Source organism: Pieris brassicae, chromosome 4, assembly GCF_905147105.1.
Source record: "Pieris brassicae chromosome 4, ilPieBrab1.1, whole genome shotgun sequence".
Classification (NCBI taxonomy): domain Eukaryota; kingdom Metazoa; phylum Arthropoda; class Insecta; order Lepidoptera; family Pieridae; genus Pieris; species Pieris brassicae.
Window position 1 is genome coordinate 2046516 of NC_059668.1, and position 25075 is coordinate 2071590.

The window sequence follows — 25075 nt, forward strand, 5'->3', positions numbered from 1 at the left end:
ACCTAGGAGATGAATGACGTAGCAGAGAGAAGGCACACATGCTCCACTCAGGTTTAAATATTACATGTGCTCTCAAAAAAAAAACGGTTCAAACGATTTATTCGTACTCTACTTAAGAATTAAATTCAGGCGTACAGATACCGGCAAACATCTTAAACAAATATCCTTGCCTGCGCAGAAGCGAATTTTAGGTATCAGTGAGAGGGGGGTGGCGGCCGGTGGTGCGCGGCGGCGGGAGAGTGACGTTCGATCACGTGATTGGTAAATCAGTTAATGCTCAAGAAGTTTGCCGGTACCTGTAAAATGCTACAGCCATTGTTCCGTCACCAAAAACAATAGTAAAGAAAAGAATATTAAATTTTTTAATTGTATATTTGATTTAATATTTGTATATCTTAATCTAATTTATTCTTAATTATTTTTATTGTATTTCTTTTCTCATTTATATGCCTCAATATTGACCACACCTATCATTGATGCGCATGCATATATTGATTTTGGTATGTCGTGTGTTCTCTATGTCTGTATGTGTTTCGTTATTGTGCCATTTGAATATAAACATATTAAAAGAATTGTTAATAGTATATACTAATATAATATTCAGCGACGTTGTATAAATATCAACGATGAAGGATTACGAAACAAATTTATGTTATCTTTATGTAATATCCATTGCTCGATAGAATATATTGAGGCGGGGGGTGTTGGTGACAATATAAATAAGACTGGTTAACAATTATCTTTTTGTCCCTGGTAAGTTTTAAACGGCCTTTGCAGCCATTATTTTTCTTGGAGCAATAGTATAAGTTAGGAGCAGCAACACTTTGCGAATATGTAAAACCATTCAGCATTATCAGGTACTTTCCAGACTTTGTCGGAATCGTTTGATAGTGGACTGAGGTCTCTGAAACAAATGTAATGTATTCATAATTTATATATTTACATAACAGTGTGTAGAAAACTTTCCTAGTATCGGATATATGTTTATATATATGTATATAATAAACAATCTTTCTACAAAATGAAAATGAAATATTTATGTTTACAGGGTGGCCAAAAAGTTGTGGATCAAACGCAACTAGGGGTTAGATGGGGTCATCAGCTGCAAAAAGTTGTTCTACAGGATGTCCTTAAATTCGACCCCTGCAGAGTTATAATTTATTTTGCGTTTTCATAAAGATTCTTACTAATTCTTATTAAGAATCGAAAAAATCTTATCTTATCTAATAGAGCTGATGACCCCATCTAAGCCCTTGTTGCGTTTCATCCACGACTTTTTGGGCACCTGTATACACTATAGTTGGGGATATATTTTATGTGCGACAAATAATGATCTTCAATTAATTATTTTAAATAAATAATTCGATAGTTGATCTTATGAATTCACTGCCATTTATATCATCTATCGACGAAGTCGGTAATAACCTATATCATATAGAAATTAGCTACTTCTATGTCAAGTAAATTATATATTTATTTTTAACATGAAATAACCACATTCCCATAATACTTCCATTACTTTTTGACGTGACAACGTCTTATAATTCGATGGAGCCGGCTGAACGCTCGAAAGAACATGACTCATGCAGCATTACCTCGCTCAGAGGCATTCCATTAAAGGCTTAAAGTGCAAGCTAGAGCGCGGAACGAGCGACGAAGAGGCACAACCGGCCTCCGCGTTCGGCAGCGTTTGACATTTTGTAGTGTATATGTATCTTGCATTTGCCAGATATATTACATGACATTGACATAATTGTATTTATGCGTACAAATAAATGTAACTTAATCAATTCAATTGTGATTTCCATGTACCTACTTCTCTATATCCATACACAATATCTATCAAACAAATAAAATTAAAAATTTCGTTTGAATTTTTTTTGCATTTTCATCAGTATTTTCTTATGACGTTGTCACGTTCGACTCAGTCAACCGACTTTACAGACAACCGATTTTTTTAAATTAAAAAAATGCCTACATTTTATATTCAGTTCGTGTTTTCATAGATATACACTGGATCTTCTACGTAATAATACAACACTAGTTCTAAAGACATTCAATGGATATAGTACATTTATTGATTGTATTCTAAAAACGTCTTTTTATGTACTGTCCACATTCTGTAACAAGATAGTTGGGTGGAGGATGCGTGTGGCAATCTATTCGCGACTCAAATATGGATATCCTGTCATCCTCTGTCAGCTTGACACTGGCCTTGCATCCAGAGAAATTTCTGGAGCAATAGTACGTCCTCATATTACTTCTCCAATAAGTGAAGCCATTCACCATTAAAAGGAATTTCCCGCCTCGAGTCGGTATTTTCACATATCCAATGCTTTCTGAAATGACACATATTCATAATTGTGATTCTTATCTAGATTTTGAAACATTTATCCGGGTTTATAGTATATAAAACTGTTGCTGAGTAAGTCACCCTTTTGTTAGGAGGTAGAAATTCATTTGCGCCCGCCGCCGCCTTTGTGAGACTGTGTGAGCAAGCTTAGCCTGCGTTGTCGTAAAAGTTACAAAATATACAGGTCTCAGAATGTTTTAAAATTAAAACTATTAAATGCAGTGAAAATCTTCGTGTGTTGTGCATTTTTTTTTATATAAACGAGTCTATGGGAAAAAAGTCAGTAATTACAGCCCATATACATCCATTTTTAGTAGGTGCGTTGCCGGCTTTGATGGACTAGTACACTAGTATTGTATTTTGTTAACATAACTTTTAAGAAAACACCTTTTTACCGGATTGAAGCTATGTATTATTAGAAACTTATAATTATTTTACATAATTTTTTCCGACGTTTCGCGTGCTTTACAGCGTGCTTGGTCACGCACACAAACAAACCGCGAAAATAGAGGACACCGTGAGTCATTTAAGCAAAAACCCATCATCTTTTAGTCGATATCAACTCCGGGGCAATAAATACAGATAAAACAACTTTCTTTACAGCTGTGATACTTTTTGACATTCAACACCTTTTGACTTCAATCACCGTGACCACGCACGCTTTAAAGCACGCGATACTAATACATATATAACATAGCTTCAATCCGGTAAAAAAGTGTTTCTTTCAAGGTACACTCTAATATTGAATAGTTTGAGGTCGTATCCCTCAGGGAAGACCCCACCGGGAGTCGATTCGACAGTTCGCTAATTCGATAAATATATAATCGATAATAAATAACAATAATTGTTAACAAATTATTAATTCAACTAAGTGAGCTCTCCAAGTGTAGATAAGATAAAATATTTTCTTCCGATATTTACTTTTTTTTAAATTTCGTTAAATGAAACCAGTTTAAAATGTAATGATTCAAATATATTTGTAATTATTTTAATTTTAAGAGCAGTGTTGGCCTAGCGTGCTACTCTCATTCCCGAGGTTGTAGGTTCGATCCCCGGCTGTGCACCAATGGATTTTCTTTAGCTCGACCGGTGAAGGAACATCGCGAGGAAATCGGCTTGCTTAGACCCAAAAAGTCGATGACGTGTGTCAGGCACGCTGTCGAATAGGCAGCCTGATCACCAACGTCGATTAACAAATGATCATGAAGCAGATACAGAATCTTAGGCCGAGACCTAAAAAGTTTGTAGCGCCTTTGATTTATTTTTATTTTTATGCGTATTAACTTTAAACTTCTTTCATATAATTTACATATTTGGTTAATCAATATTAACAAAAACCATTCTATCGAACCAACACAATAACTTTAAAGACTCCGTTCTAGACCTTTCTAATTCCATTCTCATACATAATTTCGCTTCAGCGTAAGTCCTTTCAACAACTACTAGTCAGAATAACAACGTATTTCATACCAAAATTAAACTTTTATATCCGTACAATTGCCACACGTAAATATGGCGTGTTCCATACAAATCGGCTTATCACATTTCAAGCAACAGTGCTTGGTTTTCCTATCTTTTTTCACAGTACAGTCACCACATCGGACATACTTTTCAACCATTTTTTTGGGGACCGTCGAGAGATACTTTGCGAATCCTTTTTTCGTCGTTCCATAGGCGTCAGTGGTCTTCAGATAATTTTCATAACCAATTTTTATTTTCTCCATTAAGTATTTTGAGGAAACTAAAAAAAAAAGATAATTTATCATCACTAGAATTTTATATCTAATTTATTTTATATGTTTCAACCAGAACAATTGTTTCGCCGTCAACATCTTGACTTATAAAGTAGTTTTTTATAAACCATATTTAACATAGAATAATGATTTTATAAAGGTTTACGATTTTATTTACATTTGATAGCATAAAACAATGTAATTTATAATCGAGACTATTTTTTTATTTAATAGGAGGCAAACAGGCTAAAGCCTCACCTGATGTTAGGTGGTAACCGCCCGCCGCCCATTGACACAAGTGCGTTGCCGGCCTTTAATCACATAATTCACAGCTCCTTTGAAGATTTTACAGATTATGTTATTTACATTAAGACAATGCGCTAAAGACAAACATATTCATCATATTTTCCAATAAATATGATCCTGAAGCATCCAAATTTATAATAAATAAAATTGCATATATATGTGTATATTGTATGATTTTAAAGAAGTATTAAAAATAAGGTATTTATTATATATACAGACATTATAATAAACACATAATCCACAACGGGCTCTCAAAATTTAGCTCTTCCACTAGATTCAAAAAGGTCATAATCAGTTCTTAGGCAAAATTTAAAACATTTAAAACGTAAAGATCTTTTCCCGTCTATACAATATCTGTGCCTGACTTTTTGGGTCTAAGGCAAGTCGGTCTCCTCACGAAGTTTTCCTTCAACGTTCGAGCGAATGTTAAATGCGCACATTGACAGAAAGTCCATTGGTGCACAGCCGGGGATCGAACCTACGACCTCAGGGATGAGAGTCGCACGCTGAAGCCACTAGGCCAACACTACTCGCACATCTCAATTTAACAATATACTAATTGTATAAACTATGTACTCATTTTTACATTCAACCAATTATAAGGACTTTCACAAATTAAAGCAATTTAAACGACATTAAATTGAGACATACAACCTTTTAATTAAATTTGAGTATCGAAATCAGTTTCTTATTGAAAGAAAACACTTTTTTAACCGGATTAAAGCTATTTGTATTATTATAAACTTATAATTTTACATTTACTTTTTTTTTCGACGTTTCGCGTCTATAAAGCGCGAAACGTCGAAGAAAAAAAGGTCGTCGTCGTGCATGGTCAAGGTGTCTTATGAAATAACGGAAATTATGTAAATAATTATAAGTTTATTACAATACAAATAGCTTTAATCCGGTTAAAAAAGCGTTTTCTTTCAATGTGTAAAAGCTATGTTAACATAAGGCAATACTCAGTTTTTTATGTTCCATATTATATTTTCATATACTCCCCATTACGCGTGAGTACATATTTCGGTGGTTCATGTGTATGACTTAAATTTGACTTAGCGACTATTATTTTATTATTGGCTTTTAGTCTAATACGTGCTTTACATCCGGACGAATTCGACGAACAACGGTAATTATTCACGGCGTGATAGGAGAACGTAAATCCATTCGCCATAATGAGATCCCGCTTTCCGATTCGACTCCGTATAAAACAGTAGTCAATGTGATCTGAAATAAATAAAAATATTAATTGAACTCTTCATATCTATATCGGCTTCTATTTGCCTTACATGCAAGTAGTTCCTACTATATCGCCGGCTTACTAACAGATTAGAAATACATTTCACAACAGTTCGCCACACGACTTTAGGGTTGTAAGCGCTTTGTAGTGTAATAATATATATTTTATTATCTTATATATTTTATTATATTATATTATCTTAACTTAATCTGGTCTATCCATCTTCTAATCAATCAAGATAGTGTATACTGCGTTATGCCAGTCAATATTATCTTACTGCATATCGGTATGGGGTGGAGCGGCATTTTTAAGATATTAAGTTCAAAGAAACAAAGCATTTAACTGCTAGACATTAATACTTAGAGGCAATATGCAGACTTTTTTGTCTGAAACTGAAAGAAACACAATGCAAACCTATATATAAGCAACCCAAAAAACGAACTTTCTCCGCCCAAGGCTTTCTCTCCTTCCGAGGCCCTTTCATCTATAACCACTTCCTTAAAAACAAAATTATCACCAACACTTCAAAACTCACATTACTCACTCTCTTACTAAAAATCTCAAAGAATGTCTTGTCAACCAATCCTATGCTAATACAGACAATATTCTTATTTTGCAGAAATACTTTTTATATAAATTTGTTGTATATTGTTATATAGATAAAGGTAAATACAGTTTATATGTTAAAAAGAAAAGACTGGCTACCAACAACTCAGGGAACACCTAGTGTGGGGCCCAGTGCACTTTACTTTACCTAAATATCCTGTATATTGTGTACAATAAAGTTTTTCTTTCTTTCTTTCAATTTTTCTTCCGCTTATTGTACACCTTTTAAAATTTTATACAATAACTCCACTCCACTTTGTTGCTCCACTTTTCAGTTACGCTTACGATCTATTTTCTCTATTATATTTATGCAACTTTTTTCCAAAAATATAATAAAAGAAAGAATGATTTAACTAGCAAAAAAGGAAAATACTTATTGTAATACATCTTCCTTAAACACTCTTTTAAACACAGTAACCCCCATAACACAAACGTCGCCCTCGACGGCGATGAGCCTTCCTTATAATTGAGCTTCGAGACCAAAATGGAAATAGGAGCATGCTAGTGCTGGACTGTACAAGAAAAGGTTATTATTTATGGTTATTATAATGATATAAACAGAAAACTTATAAATGCTTTAATTGTTTTATAAATAAATCTAAAACACCATATACATCCTGACATATATACATAAATGTTAACTTACTTCCTGACTTAAAGAGTCAGCAATTAGCCACACCTATTGTGGAGAGGATTTTTTTCGATTAAGAACTTATGACTTCTTATTATTAAACTAAAATAACTGTCCTAATCAGGTTTATTTTAAAGAAAGATGACTTCTCATGATTGAACATGATAGTATCTTATCGTCAAAACTAAACCAGTGGCGTGTAGCGCCAGTTTAAGTGGGCCTTAGATTTCTGTTTCGTGGTCCTTTGGAGTGGTCACAACGTACCTGACACACGCCGCATTTCTTTAACTCTAAGACATGCCGGTTTCCTCATGATGCTTTCCTTCATCGTACGAGCAAGTATTAAATGCGGGGATCGGACCTACGACCTTAGGGATAACACTACTAGCAGTGTACTAGTGTATCTCATATACAGATTTATATAAACTCCAATAACTTAAAAGCATACTCTAAACAAGGCTAGGTTCCATCTGTATCTATGAAGATTTTTTTTCTTTATTCTCAATGGTTTTTAATGAATAGTGAGGCTTGTAAGCTAAAGAAAACACAAAAGGGAAGATACAAGGAAGAAGTGGCTATTTGATACCTTCTCCGTTCCTTGCATCTTTGTGGTTTGTCACATAGACGAAAGTTCTTAATTTTAGAATATATACAATGCAAGCTTTTTCTTGATGTTGTAAATTATACAGTGATATAAATCTAACAGATATTTGACGTCCAATATAACGTGGAGTCTCAGTATAAAATATTAAGTATATAATACAGACTAACATTATACAGAACAAGTTTCAAGGGTTAAGTGCGTGCTCCTATTTCACCATGCCTCCTGCTGATAGAGGATCTTTGACAATTTGAGACAAATCTTTAATTTTTTATTATTATTTATTACTTAAGATGCCATGTGGAACATGGTGTAAAGGTTGCAGCTCCTTACAAACGTTGTGTAAAACAAAAAAAAAACTTGGCGATTAAAAAGAGTGGCGGAGAGTTTATTGCCAGTTCTTCTCTTCCGTTCTACGCCTTTGATTTGAGAACTGGCAGTAAATGTAAAACTAGAAGCATTTAATGTATATTTATTTCTCTGACGTTCATAAGTGTACATTGGGTTACCTATATGAATATATATAAATAATTTGCTTTCAAGAGAATATAATAAAAATACGAATCAAAGACGCCTTAAAAGTAACCAATATTTTCTATTATATTACTAATTACACTAATTACTAGCTAAATAAATCGTTTTATACATAAATAAACGTATAATTAAAGTCTTATCCATAAATATATTTAAAACCTCAATTAGTCAAATAATGTTTTGTCACATTTGTCACACACAAGAGTGATAAGAGCAAAACGTTGGGCATCAGTTAATGAACAAGAGAGGCAGGTCTAATTAGTCTAAAGTTGTTTGCTCTGATTTGGCGGTAAATGAGTGTGAGGACCGGTCCTTGATATAATCAGTCCATTGACCATAACAATGGTTGCATTGCAGCCTCTATTGTTGTGTGTAGAACAACGCCATCTCGCTTTCAAACCAATCTCCGAAGTAAGATGATATGTATAACCGTCATGTTTGATTAACGGTTTACCCCGAATTGATCGTATGTATTCAACTGTAACAAGCCGTATTGTTAATAGAAATTTATAATTTAGATTTGCAAAAGTCTTACATAGAATTTTCTAGGGTGCTTCTTTAATAAGTTTAAAAATTTAATAACTGCAATAATAAGTTACACTACATTTAACAAATGTATTGTTGAGTTATGTAGTGTTCATATTATATATACAAATAAATGTATATAAACGTATAGAACTCGTCCAAACCAAAGCCTATATTGTTTCACTAAACTTGTCAAATCGTGGCGTGTGTGTGTAGATTAATGCCTTATTAACGCATTTATACCGTCGGCTAAAAAGATTTGACTAGACATATGGCTCTCGCGTCTTAAAAACGTACAGAGCTTTCACATCTGGGAGTCATAGTTCGTACTAGAACTCGTGTTAAATGGTGCATAGGTTGTGAAAAATAAAACTTCATGAAATTTTCCATTTAATTAATAGTTAACTAGTTTCAACTTAGATAATGTTGACATTTAAAATCACAGTTCGCTTCTCGCTTTTAATTAAAGTTCAAGGTATATTTGGTAGGTATAAGTAAAAACTTCATAATAACAATTTTCCATTTAATAATACATACATTAATTTTAATTTGTCTTATCGTGTATATGAGCATATCTCTCTTGTAGAATATCATTGTTTAAAGTGTATATTGCACCTTTGCATCCTTTCGAGTGATGACTTGAACAATACCACCGCTTGGGTAGGCTTTCATTTTTATCCTGTTCCGTTTTCCTGATGGAATATGTATAGCCTTTATAACGTAATTGAACATTTCCACGTTTTGATGCGAAATAATAAGCCGTCTCTGAAACAATATACGTATTTTAATCCTTCACAAAACTTTTATTCAAATTCCAACAATCCACCTTAACGACACACGAACAAATAGCGTTTAGCAATATTTAATGAAAGATGTTCATATATGTAATTTAATATACAAAGTGCGTGATACCTAATAGTTGAGTATACCACGAGTTTAACGATATATCCTTATTTTTGCAGTTACTAGATACCTAAAGCTTTTTCCTACCATAAGCTGAAAACAAGGCGTCAAGCCAAGAAATAATGAGATTTGTTTTTCAATCACACTCGTGATAGCGTATACCAATTAGAAAAACTGAAGCGTGGATTTCCTAGCGAACTTAGTTGTCATACGTTGGAGGATTGTCGGAAGTGGTCTCAGCTACGTCATAATGTTCAGAAAATGCCATGTAGTGACAAGGTATGCAATGCAGTGGTATCCTTCTGTTAGCAAGTAATTATAGAGAAGGAGTTCTGCTGTCTCCTTCTCTATAATTATAGCGATAGCGGGAACGCTTTAGGTTTCGACCTAGGATTAGAAGGGAGTAAATAGATATGCCAGCCTAGGTTTTTCGTATAACACGCCGTTGAGATCCCGGTAGTGTGCAAGAGTGATTCCGGAGCCTCCGTAGCGTGGCATAACGTAACTCACCTAGTCTCTGAATAGCAGAGTTTCTGGTGTCGGTCGAGTCCCACATACCCCTGCAACTTTTGGGGGTAGGGGATGCACCTGACCTTGGATATCAAGAAAAAGAGGAAGCTTAGTTGTAAGCGATTTTTCTTTCAACAACATAACGATAGTATCTTATGACTGTATCTTATTCCATCTATTCCTTGATGAAAACTTTATGTAATTTTAATAACCCTTGTACCGTTCTAGCACCACCTCGACCCAGGCCGCATATAGCTATAAAGCAACATACCCAAATGCTACAGCTAATTATGATCTTACCATGGAGAATGTTCAGAGGAGTTGTTCGGATTGATACCTGCAACTGAGTTTCATTATCGAACTTCGAGGCAGAATACAAAATTCCACCCGTATCACCTACACGTCCGCCGTTCCACGACTGAGCGTTTTTCAAGGCAATTTTTGCCGCGCACCACCGCTATATGGAACCAGCTGCCCACGCAAGTATTTCCGAACCAATTCGACTTAGGGTCCTTCAAGAAAAGAGCGTACCAATTCCTAAAAGGCTCGCAACCCTCTGGCATTGAGAGTGTCGTTGGGCGGCGGTATCACTTAACATCAGGTGAAGCTCCTGCCCAATTGCCCCCATTGTTTTATATATAAAAAAAGTTGTACCAACAAGTGCGTAGTGCTGTGCTACTATTGTCTCTGTGAGACTATTTCCTAAGATGAAACATAACTGAATGAAAACATCTCGATGAGACTTATAGACCGAGGAATTCGTGGATTAACATACGCTACAACCTTTTTAGTTTTGGCCTCAAATTCCTGTATATGTTAAGTGATCGTTTTTTCTAATGGTGATCAGCCTTATATGCCTTTCACACTTCGAGTATTTTTCTAAGGTATGTGGTTTCCTCATGTTTTCCTACAAGCTATTTGCGAGTGTTTCTTGCGCATATTTTCTCGGGATTCAAACTTAGGACAAGATTCGCACGCTAATACCACTAGGCCAATACTGCTTTTAATAAGTCACTTACGCAATTCAGCTTGTAGCCCATTTATTATCCAAATCAAAAAAGCACAAAATGATAACTTTTCTTTATGATATAAATACCTTACGAAGAAATAAGAAACAATTCAAATACTTTAATGATTATGAATAAAATTATTAGAAGTTATTTTACCATCTACAGTATGTACATTAGCTTTACATCCGAACCTGCGTTTAGGGCAGTGCCAACGTATCTTTATAAGACCTGCGATGTTTGTCGTCTGGTATTGTCGTACATATTCGTAGCCATCTATGGATAAGGCCGCCGTGCCTCTTGGAGTAGTCGTCTCGAAAATAATGTGTCCTGAAAACTTATTTGTAATTAGAGAAATGTTTCGTATTGATGAAGATAATGAAACAGTGGCGTAAGTTTTATACGATATATTTGCTAACGATGTAGACACTAAGACACGTAAAATGGAGACAAAAAACCGCCTGGCCACCATATGTAGACTGCTAGTGGATGCGAAAGGCGTAATACAGGTTGAGTTGGATGAGAATGGAGAAGGCCTACGTCCAGGACCCAAAATTCCATTGGCTGATGATGAAGCTTATGAGCTACTTTCAGAATTCAAACGTGTCCGGTAATTTAATATAGTTTTGTCATTATTCAATCATGATTTCACCATCCCATGGTAAAAGTTAGCGGACTATACATAATGCTATCAATCCAAAACCTTTTTTCACAAACTTTCATAAACAGCGGTATAGAGATGGAAAATATTAGCAACTTTGCCGTATTACCTTCGGCAAACTTGCTGATATTAGTTTCCCATAATTGTTGGATTTGTTTTTGTATTTTTTTGTGGAAATAACGGGGAGGAAACATAAATAATATGTTAAGAAAAATACTACTAAAAAAATTGTCTTTTTAGAAATATAAATCTGAAACGTGTTTTAAACGTAATCATATTTATTTTTCTATTTAAAGGATATCAGTGTAATATAACGCAAAATGCATATAAACGTAAAAATACAAGGAAAATGTTAAACATTAAGTAACCCATTTGTCGAGACAAACAAATTGAGTCAAAATCAGTCAATAAACTTCATTTGCGTGCTCGTTCAGTAGGAGCTAAAAAATACCTACAATTATGACTTAAATGTTATAGTTAAGTTCACTTGTGTCGAAATCATAACAAATGAGTGTCGATGAAGTGTCGTATGAATATTGCAATAATTCTCAACTATATTCAATGTATGTAGCCTATGATAAATGTATCTTTGTAATACATTCAATTTTACGTTTAATAATTATTGCTGTTTCCAAGTAGGTTTGTACTTTTGTTTCGGCATTTCACTTTAACGGTTAACTTTTAGTGATGCCTAAGAAAAATATATTTGTTGTTAGCACTTATTTGTACCTATAGTTAATTGGTGTTTCTATTCTTAAGTTAACTACAACTTTTTAATTGATATTGGGTTTTTACAAAACACAACCTCTTTATTCGTACGACTTAAGATTATTACGCGCGCATAAAATGACCTGCGCGTGGACAAATTACATAAGCAGTTTTGGTCACAGCGACAAATGAGCGGGCAGGGGATAGATAGTATAGCCATACTTTTCGCACTATAGTGTAACACAAAAGGTCAACATCTCTTATAAAAAATATCAATGGGAAATATAAAATATGACGCTTTGTAAAAAACAAAATACAACTATGATCAAACGGCTTAATTGATTTAATTCAAATTTTGAAAATCGTTTAATATCGTTGAGCTCTAGTGCGTTATCATTTTAATGTTATTACCTACGAAACACATTGTATATGCCTACAGAAATTTGTCTTTCATAGCTGTAGCGTGAGGTCGGATTTGTTCTGTTTTAAATAATATGTAAGATGTAAATGATGATGTGTTACTCTTAACAAGATACGTGAAATAAAACCAGGCTAGTTTTACGACTTCCTTTTAATCAAATCTACTAGAATATTTAGGTTAGACCTAATTGCATACAATAACATTTATGATAAATACAAAAAATGTTATAAATAATAAAATAATAAAAATGTACATGAGTATCGTAAAGGCGATAAACTATTTTAATAAAATAACTTAGATTTTGTTTCGTGACAAAATAAATAATTCATATATAAAAAGCAACAGTTTCTGTATTCAAATTAAGATTTACATTTAAAATTGTTACTTACGTTCATTTATGGATATAAACGAGACACTTAGTCACCTAGTGTAGTGTTAGTAGTGTTTACATATTTGCCTTAAACATATAAGACAACTATGTATATTACTAATAATATAAGACTTGACCATTAAATGCTTCATATATGTATATAAATTACTCCCGAAAATCAAACACAATATTTTATATGTGTTGTAATGTACATCGCGACTGTAGAAACATATTTATCTACTAGAAAAGATATCACTGATTAAGAAAAAGTTTACTTTGAGATCAACATTCAAGTTTCAAGTCAAAAACCGCATATCAACATACCAAGATGCCACAATTACTAACTCCACTTAAAAACTACAAGCTTATACAGTAACACCTAGACACCCCGAAACTAACTAGTTATTTATAAGTATTGTATATGTAACACATTTTTTTCAAATGACACTTTCATGCCGTTTCATTGAAAAAACAATATATTGTAGATCTCTTTAAGCGTGTTATCGGTAAAAGGGTAAAAGATTTACGCGCCAACCTTAAAAAATATTATTCACTTTTCTTACTTCCTAATACACTTTTTGGCAAGCATTCCACGCCAAATTATCTCTCCTTATTTAACAGATTTTTTATTAATTTAAAACTATTTGTTAGAATGAAGAAATTTCCAATAATATTGGGAAATTATTCATACATTTTCTTACTGCAACCACAGTAGAAACATCGCTACAACTTAACTCGTAGCATATATTTGAAACATCAAAAAGGCGATAATACTTCTAAGTAGGTTTAAACCACATAATAGAAAGAAGATTGCAAGGGTTTTTCGAACTTTTCTTTTTCTGTTATTGGCGTAATTTTGGCTCACATTTCTATGATATGCAAGTATGATTGTTTAATCTCACAATGCCTTTTCAACTCCATCTATACCTTGTGCAACTCCTCCATTTATCAATAAAACCCTAGAAGCATTTCAGCCATGTTAAGTTTAACATTCCTTATATTACTTTGCACGTGGTTGTGCTCATTTTTCATCTTAACAATATGCTGGTCATGAGTTATGATAGTGGCCAGGCATCCCCGGTTGGTGTGAGTGGAGCATTGCCATCTCCTGATAACCGTCTTTTCGAAGGGCTTCGTTACTTTGAGAGAGTACCTGTAGCCTTTAAGAACTAGTATTGGGTTCCCACGCTTTGAGTGTACTATAAATGGTCCATCTAAAACAAATAGATGAATTAGTATTTTTATAAAACCGTCTCAGTTTGGGTCATTTATTATTCTTTCAAGAAAAAAAAGTTTATTAACCCATGGACTGACCCCAGCGCCAGAAGTATCTCAGAATACCGAATACAGCAGACAAGTCCACCAGGCCAAACATCGCTGAAAGGTCGTCCTTACCAAGTTGTCAATAGGGGCAGCAATAATATCGACGTATGTGATTTTTTACTAAGGTTTGAATGGGATTTTGACATTTTTTAGTTTAAAGAGAAGAAAAGAAAAAAAACACACCCTACTTATATTGGATATTTTACTATTATTTCTCATACATTATAAGCAAGTTAAGTAAACATTCAAATTAAAAAAATTCGGAATGCACGAAGTACAAAGCATACGAAATAAGTTAAAAAAGACCTTGTACAGTAAAAGTATTAATTATTAAAATCTATATTAAAATTACGGATAAGTTTTCATTAAACACAAATACACACGCACACATTACATTTATCTAAAAAATTCTAGGCTATAAAGTTCTACTACGTTTACTGACGCTCGAATCGAATCTGAAACAATTGTTCTAATTTGTATAAAAAATTACGTTTCGTATCAATTACGATTCACATTTAACCAAACCCAGCCATCATAATATAATCTAGATATGTAAAAACTTTCTATATATGTTTATCAATAATATACTTAGTTTCTTAACTACTTTTTAAAAACTAATCGACGCCGGTCTCTATAACTACCAATAGCGATAAGAAAGAAATACCGATTCTGATGCAATTCAAACTTTAACAAAGCGCGGCCCAAAATCGGCGTCACGATTGGGAGTTACAGTGTACCAGCACATGCCTATTATACTATTAAAAATAACTTATCGTCTCTGTCATATTGCGTTGAAATAATACATTACTAGCAATACCTTATGCTTGACAAAGTATTAAACACTTACACCTAAACCAATTAGTTTCCCGCATTGACACCATTGTGAAAGCTTGACATGTAGTTCAAAACTTGTTAAAGGTGTTAGTTGGGTGTGCAAAAGACAGTGCTTTTTCTATAATAATTTTATAAAGGGGAAAGATTATTATGTTTGTAAAACATAGACAAATTTAAAGTTAGTTACCGGCAAACTTCTTGAGCATTAAACAAGGGAGTGGGGGAAAGTTTGCGCATCGTACACACACCAACATCAACTGATTTACCAATCACGCGATCGACACGCCGAGAGTGATACCTAAAAGTCGCTTCTGCGCAGGCAAGGACATTTGTTCAAGATGTTTGCCGGTATCTGTACAATATTAACTATAAAAATATTTAAAAAATAAAATTACTAAATCTTAAATCAAATTTATTTTAGGCATGTAAGCCCACAATATATAATTCGAGTGTTACGAGTTACGAGTGCGTTTCAGCAATCGTGATCAATTATAATTCGACTTATGTAAATAGTGTAAAACATTGTAAAAAAAACTTGGCGATTAAAAAGAGTGGCGGAGAGTTTATTGCCAGTTCTTCTCTTCCGTTCTACCCCCTTGATTTGAGAACTGGCAGTAAATGTAAAACTAGAAGCATTTAATGTATATTTATTTTTTTGACGTTCATTTGTGTACATTGTGTTACCTATATGAATGTGTAATACATACATACAATGTAATACATTCATTACAAAAGTATCCCATGTAAACAAAATCAATATTAATTATTAAAATTTCACTATTTTAATAGTTACTAATTGGGAATTAATTTTTTTTATGTAATAGGAGGCAAACGGGCAGGAGGCTCACCTGATGTTGAAGGCCCGCAAGTGCGTTGCCGGCCTTTCGTAGTTACACAGTTATTTAGAAATATAAATTATCGAACTTAAGACATGATTTAATGGGTGACAAAATCAACCAAAACATTTAAAAAACATCAATAAAATACAAAAAGTCTGACAATAATGGGCGTCACTTTCAGCCTCACCTAAATCATACTCAATATCTTAAATATATATAAAAAAAAATTTTTTTTTAGGTTTTAAAATTAAACTAATCCTAATGATTATCCGGCGAATGGCTATGATTAGAGTTAATTTTAACAATGGTGTCATCAAATGTTATCAAAGATCCCTTACATCCGTGGACAATACATCTCCATTTTCTCTTCTTCGAATCCCTCGCCTGCCCAAATAAGTGTTGATAGTAACGGAAACCCGAAAACAAAATCACTTTGGTGCCGTCTTGAGACGTCCCGAATATCGGCATTTCATCTGAAAGCATATCTTATATTAATCTCTTTTACACTCTTAACCCAAGAAAGCAGTTACTCTGAGACCATGCAGTAAACAGTAGGACGGAACAGTTAAAATAAAACACTATCCAATTCGTTAAAAGTTTATTTCAGAAAACATATTCATAAAAACAACGTTATGCCACGATAATTAATAAAGTACGGTAAAAACCGTACAGTTATATAAAGAAAGAAAAACAATTATTCATATATTATTTTCAACAGTTGAAATTATCCCAGGTAGATAAGCAACTCGGAAAGTTTTAATTTGAAACTTGCAGGGCTAAGCATTGTTTCTTCACCTTCCAGAGTGCAGCAGGTTATAGAAAAATACTCCCAGTTTGACTTCCATTTAGGAGAATTATATCACCAACAGCCTTCTTCGTCTGTAACCTAGCTTCATTATGGACTACATAGACAAGAGATTGTTGGAAATACTTCATCAAAAGACCTCACAAATAACACTAACAATCTTAAAAACTATAAAAAACCAACAATATAATAAATTACAATAATTGATTTACAAACCACTTAAACTATAATATTTGGCAAGATTTTTCTTTTGAAATCTTAAGTACAAACAGAAAAATATAACGCTCAGTTTCCATATAATTTTTTCGACTTAGTGTGTCACTAATGTGACAGCTGACGGCCCTCAGATAGTGAAGACTAAAACACTTTTCCTTTCCCTATAGAAACCTCTATGACGAGTAAAAATGTGACTATTTCCTTAAGACACAGAAACAAAGTACATTTAACACGCTCTTAAAATTTTAATTAAGACACAACATAAACAAAAAATCCACTTATAACTTGGACCTAAAAGGTGGTCTGTATACAGTGTTGAATATATTCAATTCTATCAAAATATACAAATATAATTTGATTTCAGAGACCTGTATTAAATCTAATCTCAACAACACCTTACTTCATAAATAAAATTCGTAGGTCATTAAGGTTAGATTTAAGTTAGGCATACGTTTAAAGTCGTACTCAGAGTAGTTAATCAATTAATAACTAAGCCACTCAGTAAAGATTTAAGTTATTTATCCCCGAATACTAAACAGATCTTTTAAAAACAAAACTATATGTAATATTATCATAAATCTATACAGCTCTGATTACTGCAACTCTATCATCAGAGGCATTAACTAAAATAGTTTAAATATTTTAAAGGCTGAAAAAAACTCTTGAAATGTTATACTTCCAATGGTTCACAGTCGAATCTAAGTAAGATGCCTTGCACACTACGCACAACGCGTGGGTTATGATTATGCAAATTTTTGAATAGAACAATTCTATCACCTATTGTGTGTATATTCGCCTTACATTTAAACGAGTTCGACATCGAGCAGCGCCATCTGAATTTGTTCGTGTTTTTCGATACGTAACTGCGTTTAATAAAACGATATCCAGCTGCCATGAGCGCCCATCCCTGTTTCGTTTGGACGAGAATAACTGAAAGTAAACGTGAAATTAATATATGACATATTAAACACATATTAAATTAGGTTAGAAAAAGAAAGATTATCCCGGTTGTCGATTTATATGAAAATTCAAAGAGGAAGATTTAGGGTCTGTTTCACAATGTAAGGATAAGTTCTACATACATTCCAAATAGGCTATTTATTACTTATTGGTAGTATAAACACTATTGTTGCGTTTCACGACTGTCAGCGCTATTCGTCACATAAAGTTCATCATAAGTTACGAGTCCGATGAAACGCGATGTTTCTTATTCGAAACTTTTATCTTCTAAATAATGTATGTGCTGCATAGCTATTTGGTACCTTATCCACACATTGTGAAACGGACCCTTAGTATGTTAAAAACCAATCAATGTTTTAACGAACGGGACTCAAGACTATCGGGCAAATTCTCGTTACTGTATCTCACCCGTACTTTTACCGTCCATACTCACACAGGCGTACTGCGAAGACGGAGACGTTATCGACAATAGATACTAAATAACAAAATATACTTAAAGAAAACAATTTTTTTAACCGTATTAAAGCTATTTGTATAGCGTCACCGTCACCGTGACCACGCACGCTGTAAAGCACGCGAAACGTCGGGAAAATTTAAATTTAAAATAATTATAAGTTTATAATAATACAGATACATAGCTTTAACTCGGTTAAAAAATTGTTTTCTTCCAATGTGTAAAAGCTATGTTAACCAAACACAATACTAAAATACATTTAACTATTTGTCTAGAAACCTATTCATAATTTTCGAACTAAACGGTATTACGAAAATATAATAACGATTCACTTAACAACATAGTATATATATTGTTACACACATATAAAACATATGACTAATTGAGTGTATTTTAAATTAATTCCTTACAAATCTTCTTTATGATGTTATTATAGGTAAGTTAAACCAGCATATTAATGTGAATGAGAATTATTTATTTTGATAATTTCATCCTCAACAGTGTGAACGGAGGCCCGACATTTCCTATGGGTGGAACATCTCCACAAGGCTTTTAAGCCACTATAACTTTTCAAGTAAAAGGTATACTCTTCAACGCAAAGTTGACGATTGCCACGTTTGGATTGTTTAAAGTATGCTGAAATTTATACAATATAGCAATTATAAATTGAAATGTTAGAAGAATTTGCATAGACCTTATTATAATTGGAATAAAGATGTGTGTTGCTATTCTTCCACGGTTACCATAGCAACGAATTAATATGACTATTATTTTGCAATTAAACAAAATTTTTCGATACTATATTTATTCCAACGTATCAAACTTTGACGCAAGATCATCAATCTCTAGCTTAAAAAGCTAACCGTCCCGAATTTCAATATTAAATGATAATTTTCTCCAATGCTTCGTTTGAGACATCATACCGTATATTGAAAGAACTACATCAAAATTGGTTATCGGTAGATCATCAAGGGACATCATTCAGATAGAAAAACGGCAGACTTTTCGTTCTTCTGACTCTCTTACCGATCGTTTTACAGTTTCATCAGTTCTGGCACTGCTTATCAAGTACCTGATAAATTAAATACATTCTAATGTACATGATAATTGTTTATTCTAATAAGTTGATCGTCGACTGTGTGAACAAATGCTCTGCAGATCCTATTCGTGGAACATCTCCATCGAATTTTTTGTGAATTTGCATAACGCACATGCACGCAAAATGTATACCCGCCAAGAGCCAGAAGTCTACTTCCGCGCCGTGACTGTATGAATGACACTGAAATTTAACCACACATAAATACCATCATAGTTACAAGACCTCACTCGTCTAAATAATCTAAATGTTACAGGAGAAGTGGCTACGCCAGTCCTCTCGCGAGCTCTGTAATATTTTACACATTATACATATATGTATTTATATATTACACATAATATGACTAATCAAACAGAGTTGCTACTAAGTCGGTAATGAATAAAATAAAAGATTTTATAAGTCATAATATGAGTAATAAGGAACGGAATATTTGCTTTTCGTTTTTAACTGAATGGCATGAATCAATATGGATTTCCATTTAGTAGGAAACTAAAGTTTTTTTTTTAATTTATTATAATAAGTTTTGGCATCACAAGCGGCGCATAGATTAGCAATAAAATACAGTCAAAATGTCTTATAACGACATCGAAGGGACTAATCATATTTGGCGTAAAACCGATAGTCGCAACAGCCGATGACGTTGTTATTAAGTACCTAATACGATAGAATTCAGCCGGGACCTTTGATTTTGGTCAACATAACCGGTATTTTGTTCTAAACGATGTCGTCGTAAACGGTTTTGACTGTACACCGCCATATACTAGTTGTTTTAAAGAAGGCATGATATTTTAATTAAACACAATTCAATCCGTAAACAATTTATTATAATTCCTATAATTAACATAAGTAAGGAATGCGAGATGTATTATCTGTATTAACTAATCAATAAAACCCTTAATTGCAATAACATAGATCTAGTTTATATAAGCCAATCGTAAATTATAAAATAATATAAAAATACTAAAACCTTAAGTCGTAACTAATGATTATGTACATTATGTAATTTAATTATTTGATCCATAAAAGTGTGGACATTGGCTGGACAAGATTTTCCATTATGTGTGGAACATTTCCATCTGGTTTTGAGAGTGTTCATACAACGCTGGCGTACGCAAAACTTATACCCATTGACGCATAGAAGACGATTTCCCCGCCGCGACCACATGAACGAAACTGAAATTAATTATATGTATTAATTATGTGGTTTACGTTATTGTAGGTCTAAGCCCCAGAATTCTGTATCTGTTTTGTGTATGTTCTAATAGGTAAGTAGGTTTGAAAACTAGTATAGTAGGCCTTATATTAGTATATGGTATAATTTATAGTTGGCCTTCTGTGCCTGATAGATGCCGTCGATCATACCCCCAAAGGGTATGACGATTTCCTCACCATACGACAAGTGTTAATGAGCACATAGAAAGTTTATTGGTACACAGTCGGGTATCGAACCGAGTACAGGCTCACAGCTACAGGCTACAGTAAGTTGTAGGTAATGCTTTAATTAAATTAAATTTATCTAACATTTGGAATACCCATGTATTACTGAGCTATCCTGATGATGGAGCTCGAAGATTGTCGAGGGATGCTTCAAATTTATAATATTATGTAGAGGTATATTTTAAAAGGTACAGATTTCACATCAATCGGTGTTCGATCGGATTTAATTCAGTGGTTTTAGTGATGTATGTTTAAAAAAAACAAAGTCTGTTACAGTTTCAATCATTTCAAAAAATAATTTACATCACATATATATCAAAGTCAAGATATCAAAGTCAAACATTTTTGTTTCCAAGTCAATTGTATGTGACAATTCAAAATGTCCCATATTAGCTGACCTCCAGTGGGGTCACGTCATTTCATTTATTACAATTTTAGTCTTAAGTGCTAAACAGTCGTAAGTGAGAAAAAAAATAGTACACAAAAACAGTGTTTTTCTTGTAATAGAGACTAAGTATTGGACATTTTCTTATGTTAAATATCATTTTTAGTAAATTAGTCTTGATTTAGTTAATTTTAAATAATATCTCTATACAGAGACAATTTATACATTTTTTTATTAATGATTATGTTGATTATATATTTTGATTATTTCATTCTGAAATGTATGTACGTGGGCGGGACAAGACCTTCCATTATGCGTGGAACATTTCCATCTAGTTTTCATATTATTTGTAATATGTACGCAAAACCTATATCCACCAATACATAGAAGACGTCTTCCTCGGCGTGACCGTATAAAGGTACCTGAAAAATTGGTTGACCCATATAGTCCCAGAAGCAATAAAGATTTCAACTTATCAATATCAGATTAAAGGGCGAGTGGCGCTTTTAGTACATAAACAAGTAGAAACCCTTCTGACACTTGTCGTCGACTTGAAACATACCTGTTTATATACTTATGATGTTTTCTTTTCCCGTATGATCCGAACATAGACTTCCGTCCATTGCTATACGGCTGTGGATAGAACCTACGACCTCAGGGATGAGAGTCACACACTGAACCTAGTGGCCAACACTGCTATAGCCTTTTGTAGTATCCATTTTTGATATTCGCATTTCATTTTTTATCTGGGGTACACAATTCAAATTTATCCATCGACAATTAAATATAACAATTGGGTTTATATTGACGACGTAATTTTTGAAACAATTTGTCATTGCTATTCTAGCCAATCATTCAAATTATCAATATCAGATTAACAGAACAGCTGTAAATAATAATAAAAATTTAGTAGTTTTCTGCGCCAATGATCCTGTTTTATATATTAAATTGTGTCGGATTTCATTATTGCATATGTTCAGTTGTATGGCAGAAATCACAGACCATCACTTGCTACAGTCCTGACATACGTTTCTCGCTTCATTCATTTCATGACATTCGCCGACGCGTCGGTAATGAATACTTGTAACTACTCCCTTATTTAGTATCTGCTGAATTTGGTCCAGAGACGTACGGTACCTTGTACATCCTATACTATTTTGTAGATAGCACAAAATAAATCTGAAATTGATTCAAATGCAACAAAGATGTATGCTAGTGTGTGTGTTTATTATTCATTCTAATGATATGATCCTCAAATGTATGGATGATAGCGCGACACTTTTTAGCACCATGTGTAGAACAAATCCATCGTATTCTCAATTGATTCACGCGTTGCATACAAAACGTATATTCGCCGATGCGTAGGAGACGCTTACCACGCTGTGACACATCGAAGGTAACTGAAAATATATGAAAAATCTGATTATGCACTGTTGTTTGCCTCTTATTTTTGGAAAAAATGCCTTATTTTTAACATGTTTCATTTCCTGTAGAGCAAAGTGAAGTTGCTTGTTGAAGTAGAGGTTAAAGTTAATCTTGTAAAATAAAAAGTTGAAGTGACGAAGAGGTTTTTGCTTCTTCGTCCTTCAAAACTGCCAGTAAATATTTTAGTAAGTTACCTAAATATATTTTCACCGGACAACGGAGAAAAATTACCTTTGCTTAAACATCTTTGACCGTTTTATGTGGAGTGCATATAATTAAAAATAGTAATCTAGTGACGTCAAAGATTAAGCCTTTTTATTTTATGTTTATCAAAAAAAAATATTGTCCAGTCCTTCTCTTTCACGTCAACCATTTACGTTTGTAACAAACAAAACATTCGCTCGCGATAATTTTCCTTTATACAAGCAATTAATTTCGAACATATACAGAAATAAAAATCCATAGGTGCAAAAAAGGGTGAATGTATTGAACACAAATTATCAAGGCCCTTATTAATAAAAACTAAATCAGTCAAATTGGCGTCTTTTAAAAGTAATCTTTCGTCACTTTCTATCAAATAGTGATTACAATGTGATGAAAAGAGACTGGTGAGTAGTTTAGTTTTGTTTATTTTACACAATAATACTGAATCATAATTATTACATCTAAAAACCACTGTGGTATGTAGTAATGTAACAATATCAGTTTAGTCATAATCGCGATTTCGTTTAATAGGGATGTGCCTGAGTGTTAGGAAATCTAATAATAAATTAATCACTATAAGATTGAATGGTTATCTTGGTTTCATAATATCCTTTACATTAAACTTAATGCATTTATTTGGATTTCAATATTAATGTGAGTGATTGTTATTTATTTTAACTATTTCATCCCCAAATGTGTGAACAGAGGCCCGACATTTTTTTGAGCCATGAGTAGAGCAGATCCACCTAGTTTTCATATCATTTTTATTTTGCACACAAAAAGTATAACCTCCAACGCGCAGGAGTCGTTTCCCGCGCTGTGATACGTCGAAGCTAACTGAAATAATAATAGTAAATACTTATTATTCTTCTAAGATTTATTCTAAAGCTCTATACGTATAGAACCTTATTTAAATAAAACAAATTTTTATTTAATAAGATTATTTAAACGACTCGAACCAACGGAATATTCATAGGGCAATCTCATATTGATTTATCTCAAAGCATCGAGTAAAATAAAAAAATATAATAAATTTGTCAAATTGAATCTTCTTCTTTTGGTGAGGCCATTACTGGAGATTTCCCGTCATTGAAGAAACTTCCGCAGAAGCAAAACCCGTCCACTCCTTAAAGTCGTTTACACTATATTATACACATTGTAATGGTGCCAAACGTGGCCCAGGTACGCACATTTCCGCTGTTTAATGGTCTAATAAACATTTCGCAAGATTGAGCAGTGTTGGCCTAGTGGCTTCAGCATGCGACTCTCATCCCTGAGGTCGTAGGATCGATCCCCGGCTGTACCAATGGATTTTCTTTCTATGTGCGCATTTAGCATTAGCTCGAACGAAGGAAAATATCGTGAGGATACCGTCTTGTCCCAGACCCAAAAAAAAGTCGACGGCGTGAGTCAGGCACAGAAGGCTGATCACCTACTTGCCTATTCGATTAACAAACGATCGTGAAACAGATACAGAATCTGAGGCCCAGACCTAAAAAGTTTGTAGTGCCACTGATTATATTTAGATTACATTTCGCAACATCAAGACTATAATTTTTTTAACATTCAGTATTAACTTACGAAAAAGCGCAGCTGTCCAACAGGACTGGAATATTTTTCTGCTGCTTAGGACTAGGAATTGCAATGCAATTAAAAAAGCTGCAGTGGACTTCATATTGCCTCCGGGATCTGAATCTAAGACCTCACGAAGCCCTCTATAATAGACATACACAATATTGTCTAAAATCAGTGATAATAAAATAATAATAATTTAATTAGTATTTATCCTTGACTTGTTTAAGTCATCGCGAAATATGCTTAAAAGCTGTATTAAGAATATCCACAGCGCTAAATCACACCATCATGAGAATACCCCACATACACACCCTTACTTTCGCACCATCACATAGCACAGCCGAATTAGGTACAGCGACCTTAATAATTTTTATAGATTTTTCCTTTCGTAAACATTTGAAGCTTTTTGTATG

At 33.5% G+C, this 25075-nt stretch overlaps 1 protein-coding gene across 16 annotated transcripts in view; it reads right to left on the reverse strand.

Moving 5' to 3' along the window:
* The window catches only part of LOC123708877 (modifier of mdg4-like), a 303503-nt gene that overhangs the window by 168508 nt on the left and 109920 nt on the right, over positions 1–25075 (reverse strand). Inside the window, exon 5 of one of the 16 annotated variants that reach the window (XM_045659849.1) lies at positions 16349–16578. The exons of the other annotated variants lie outside the window; for them this stretch is intronic. Coding sequence (XP_045515805.1) covers positions 16364–16578 — 215 coding nt within the window. The 3' untranslated portion in view covers positions 16349–16363. Of the gene's footprint in view, positions 1–16348; positions 16579–25075 lie in introns of those variants that run through there. 16 annotated transcript variants of the gene reach the window in all.